Below are 5,785 nucleotides of genomic sequence, written 5' to 3'. Positions count from 1 at the left end.
CTAAGAAAATAGTAAGGCTTAATTAACACTGAAAATGTTTCCCCACTTAGTGCATTTCTATCATCTGAAATGGGGAGTGAGGATGGCCTGAGTTTACTGAATCCAGACAGACACTGCACGGGCTGTAAAGGCTGTACGCTGACAATACCCACACTTCATCCAAACCGAACACCTTCACATTCAGTTTGAAAATCAAACTTGAAACGTACCTTTGCTGTTGTGTAGTCTACTACTTTCTTTGTGGTCAGATCGCATTTGTTCCCTACCAACAACTTGTTGACGTTTTCACTGGCGTAACGGTCTATTTCCTGCAGCCACTGCTTAACATTATTGAAGGACTCCTAAGCAGACAGACATTTTTAAGAATGATCATACAGTTCTGGACACGACTGCTCTAAATAAGCAAGTAAAAACCAAAGGTCTTTCCTGGCCTAAGAAAAACTAGTGAGGCAACTCTAGCTACAAAATTACTACAGTGCTGGGAAGGAACTGAAGTGATACAAGACCCTGTGGGTACCTATATGAAAAGAGATATTTGAAGGCTTAAGGGAGGGAAATACTTAAAATACAGCTCAAATTAAAGATTTTATTTATTTAAAAGCAAGCACAAGAAAGCACAAGCAGGGGAAGCGGGAGGGAGAGGGAGAAGCAGACTCCCCACTGAGCAGGGAGTCCGACTTGGGGTTCAATCCCAGGACCCTGGGACCATGACCTGAGCCGATGGCAGATGCCTAACTGAGCCACCCAGGCACCCCTGGAATATGCAATTTAAACACACCTATAAAAACCTAGTTTTTGAAATCTGATAAAATGTTGGTTCATGAACAAGAGCACCTAAGTGTTACAATACTAGAGATATCAAAAGATATTAAACTACTAAAGATGCTCGTTTTCTTTTCCACAGACATTTAGGGAAGGAAGATTTTCATACTTCATTATCTAATGGTAATGACCTGAGATTTTTAAAATTAGTTTTTTTTTCTCCTGTTGACATAACTCACCCAATACTTCTAATGGCACGGACTGAAGTCTATGATTCTAATTATCTCCTAATTAGCTATGATTTCTTAGGTGAGGTGAGATTTAACATTTGCCACAGAAAAATAAATTTTAATATTCAGTTTATCTTTCATTCTTTGATAGAAAAAAAGGACCCTGAAATTTTCTTTCTGATCAAAAGAACATTCATGGCCCCTGGACCACCATCATCACACTATCTCTATACCCCCTACATTCTTTCAACATGAGCTAATCTTTAGATGCTCACTGTCCTTTTTTTTTTTTTTTTAAGATTATTTATTTTAGAGAGAAAGAGCACGCTCAAGCGGGAGGAGGGACAGTGGGAGAGAGGAAACAGAATCCCTGCTGAGCGTGGAGCCCCATTTAGGGCTTGATCCCAGGACCCCAAGATCATGACCTGAGCCTAAGCTGAAACCAAGAGTCGGCAGCTCAACAGACTGAGCCACCCAGGTGCCCCCCCCCATTGTCCTCTTAAAAATCTTCCTCCAGCTCATCCTACTTCTGAACCATATCCTCCATAGGCAGAGACCTCTAATCTCACTAAGAGCTCTAATTAACAAATTCCTGCTAATACTTCACACCAAGAGCACAGTATACACTAAATAATCCACAGATCCCTATGAACTCTTGCCAGAATGATCAAAAAGTTACTTAGTTGATGATAAATATAAGCAGAGTCCCTTGAAAGTATATGTAAAAACTAAATTTCCTATTTACTAAAGGAAAATAATATAAAATTTTGGTTGGCCAATTTATTTGATATTCAAATAATGGAGGGAAGAAAAATATCAATGTACCTTAAAAAGAGGACTGCTTTAAATGTTTTTTAATGTGACATTTACATCTGCGAGTGGACAAAGTATTCTGCCATGTATAATAGTGATGCCATATAAGCAAAGTCAAAGAATCTGATATTTATCAAACAGTAACTTCCTACTTTGCCACAGTAGCACAACTCCCTCCTGGAACTTACCTGATCTGTCACATCATACACAACTATGATGCCGTGGGCTCCTCTATAGTAACTGGAGGTGATTGTTCGGAATCTTTCTTGGCCTGCTGTGTCCCACTGTTATAAAACAATCAAGAAATCCAAACAATTCCATTAAATAAGAGTTGGGGGAAAGAGCAGGAAGAGGGAAAACAAGTTTAAAATTTACATAGTTTTGGAAATTATCGAGATTTGACATGGAAACATTAACCCTCAATGCTCACACTCCTAAATTGCATGGTAACTGCCAAATACCTGAAGATTCAGAAAAGAAGATAGTGCCTATAATTTAGCTTGCTGTAATGCTCCCAATAAGCTCTTTGAGTCAGAAACTTTATTATACTTTTCATATTCCCTACAGCCCTTAGCATGGTGCAAGGCATTCAGTATGAATGCAGAGACAGGTTGACTTGATTAGGAAAGCTGCTGGCCTAATACCTCATTAACATTGTGTACTTTCACAAATAAGACAATCACTTGCTAGCACATGCACTGAAAGGACCTAATTCAGATAACTACTAGTCAAGACAGTACTTTAACCATCTCAGTAAGATACTATCTCAATCCTAGGAAAAACAATGTAAAGACGATTCCATATACTTTCATAAAATCATTTTAAGATCCATTTACCTAGCCATATAGGCTCAAGCAATGAAAACAAATGCTTATGTTACTACATTAAAATTCTGGGTTTAAAAAATTGTTAAAAACATCAAGAGGCAAACTCAATTGTTAGATTTAAAAAGCCTTGGTTTTAAGGAAAGCAATGAGGATTTTGTTTAAATTACTCCTACCCAATGACTTTTTTTTTTTTAAAGATTTTATTTATTTATTTGACAGAGAGATGGCAAGAGCAGGAACACAAGGAGGGGGAATGGGAGAGGGAGACAAGCCAGGAGCCCAATGTGGGACTCGATCCCAGGACTCTGGGATCATGACCTGAGCCGAAGGCAGATGCTTAGCGACTGAGCTACCCCAAGCGCCCATCCTACTCAATGACTTCTTAAAATATTTGTGTAATTAGAATAGCTACCTACCCCACTAAAAGAGATTGGTAAAAGACTGATGGGGAAATAGCACAATGGTTACCATTAAAAACACAAAAACATGGACTCGATGCATAAGACAAATGGAGATTAAAAAGCAACAGCCTTTTTTTAATTAAATATTTTATTTTTAAGCGATCTCCACACCCAATGTGAGGCTCAAACTCATAACCATGAGATCAAGAGTTCACTGACCCAGCCAGCCAGGGACCCCAACAGCCTCTAAAGGGAGGAACTGTAAAGTTTTGGAATATATTGATCCCCACTAACACCTTAAATGGCAAAACTAAAGGTTCAGGAACACTCAGTGAAACCACATCCTTTTTTTTTTTTTTTTTTTTTAAAGACCCAGCCCACATAGGGGTGTTAAAAACAAGTTGCAACTGGGGAGAAATCTGAATACAGACTGGATATTAAGGGAATATTATGGCATTAGTGTCAACTTTGTTAGATGTGAAAATGGTGGTTACACAGTAAAATATAGATGTACACCGAAGTGTTTTTGGAGTAAAATATGTCTGTAATTTAGCATTCTCCAGGAAAAAAAAGAATGAAGCAAATAAGGTAAAATGTTAACAACTGTGAATCTAAAAGCAAACAAGTCACCACAACTTCATTACCTTTTCTGTCCAAAGTACTAAGCTTGAGAGCGCAGAAGACTATTTAGATCTACTGTATAAGTGAGGAGCCTCAAAGTCTTTCGGGATATCCGTAGAGAAGCATGGGTTTGGAGTCAAAGCAACCTGACTTCAAAATGTCAAACCTATGTTCCTGGTTATTTAACACTAGGGAGAGTCACCTAACAGTTTTCTCAAGTATAGAGCCTAGGTATCACTCACCTTATAGAACTGCTGAAGGGGTTTAAATGAACTAATGTTTGTAAAATGCCTAGCCTGATTACAGAAGGTGCTCCATAAAATATTAGTTCCCTTCTCCACCCACCAACCCCTTTCACAAAGATAGCAAAATTAGACAAGGAAGAAACTGTTTCCAAACAAACGCTAACATAAATAATTGTAGCTGACTAAGCAAAGGCATCCAAAGAGTAAAATCTCTGATGTTCTCCTTGCCGCTCTGAAAACTCCTGTGACTTTTCATCCTAACAGTACTTTCCTCTCTAACTGATCACCCTTTGTATCTAATTCTCACTACTCCTCATAATCACAGGATAACTGATTTTTCCATGTTTGTCTCTCCCACTGAAATGGAATCTCTTCCTAGGGGGCTCTGTTTCCTTCATCTCTATAACCTTGCATCTATCTTTGAATGGATTAATTATGAGAAAAGGGCATGAATCCTGAAGTGCAGGGGAGAAAAAAAATTCAAAGTCCCAATCAAGAGAAAATTTACCCCATGTAGGTCACACTGGCTGGACTCTATCTCATATTTGATTTTAGGAATCACATTTTAATAAAAGGCACTCCTACAATGCGCAGGAGTGACCAAAATTGTAAAAGGTTCTGGAAACATGCTTCCAGAAAGGAATGACTGACTTCAGAGGTAGAAGGTTTTGATAAGATCAATCTAAAGGGCAGGCTGCCAATAGAAAATGAATTAATTGCGTTTAGGCGGCTCCGAAAGGCAGAGGAATAAGAGAAATTAAAGGAAACTGGCTTCAGCTCAATATAAAGACTTAACAATCAGAAGTTATTTATAAATGGAACTAGCTGCTTTGAAAAATGGTGAACTTCCCAGAAGTGTTCAAAAAAAAGGGCACCAGATAGCAAAAGGAAATTCCCACTGAAGATGAAAGAAGACCGAGTGACTGACCTGTTAGATGCCTTCCAGCCACAGGAAAGTAACAATAAATGGGTGTTTCACAAATATACACTAAAATCTTATGAGCTCACAGTGATGACACATAATCATTTCACATTACTAATTAGGTTAGACAGTTGCGTACATCTTTTTTTGCAATATTCTTTGTGGTACAGTACCAAGTATAAAGTTGGCACTCTACATACAATGGGAAAAATCAATATGAAAGGTAATCTGTTCACGGGCTGAAAGAAGTAAGCTATCTCTGATAACTATATCCTTGCAAGTCCTAATTTGTAGTATCAAGTATGTTCACTTGTATGGATCCACCGTTCTTTTGTAATGTACCTTCTTTTTTCTTATCAAAGGCAGATGAGAAAATGGGGCAACTAAAAAAACAAAAAACTGTCAAATATCCATTTATTTGGGTATGTCACATCATCAGTAACATTTATATAATGTCCAAAAGTTTACAACAGGCTTTCACATAGATTATCATATCCACAGAGAGCTACTGGATTTGGTTCTCACAACTACCTTGTAAGTTAGTAAATCAAGGACCATCATGATCATTTTAGAGATAAGAAATGGAGTCCCAGGAAAAAGGCTGAAGAAAGTTAAACACATGACTCTTTGACTCGTAAATACCAGAGTGAAGATAACATATCCAAGTTTCCTGACTTCAAATCCAGAACTCCTTCTAGCAGTCACTGGTTTTGTTACCTTGTACGAAGAGTCAATACCGAAAGATACCCAGAAATTAATGTTTTTAAAGACCACTATGTCCACACTTGTAGTGCCCAAACCCATATAAAGGTGATACAACGGAACTACTACAATTGCCTGTTTTTAATTCAGGGTTGGGGATGGAAGCAATGCGTAAGGGGGCTAGGATGGCACAGGGACACAAAATACTGAAGAAAGCAAGCTGTGAGTCACTTGGTTCTGCCAGTAACTGTGGGCAAGTCAT

General features: G+C 38.2%; 1 protein-coding gene across 1 annotated transcript in view; it reads right to left on the bottom strand.

Moving 5' to 3' along the window:
• RAB1A (RAB1A, member RAS oncogene family) overlaps window positions 1-5,785 on the bottom strand; it is a 28,974-nt gene that overhangs the window by 1,814 nt on the left and 21,375 nt on the right. The window contains exons 4-5 of the mRNA XM_025868578.2: window positions 1,994-2,089; window positions 210-341 (exon numbers count right to left, since the gene is read on the bottom strand). Coding sequence (XP_025724363.1) covers window positions 210-341; window positions 1,994-2,089 — 228 coding nt within the window. The remainder of the gene's footprint in view (window positions 1-209; window positions 342-1,993; window positions 2,090-5,785) is intronic.

Source organism: Callorhinus ursinus, unplaced genomic scaffold, assembly GCF_003265705.2.
Source record: "Callorhinus ursinus isolate GAN/ISIS: 27379988/994484 unplaced genomic scaffold, GSC_fseal_2.0 scaffold10, whole genome shotgun sequence".
NCBI classification, from domain to species: Eukaryota; Metazoa; Chordata; class Mammalia; order Carnivora; family Otariidae; genus Callorhinus; species Callorhinus ursinus.
The sequence above is the reverse complement of the archived record's forward strand: the minus strand, read 5'-3'. Positions and strand labels throughout refer to the sequence as shown.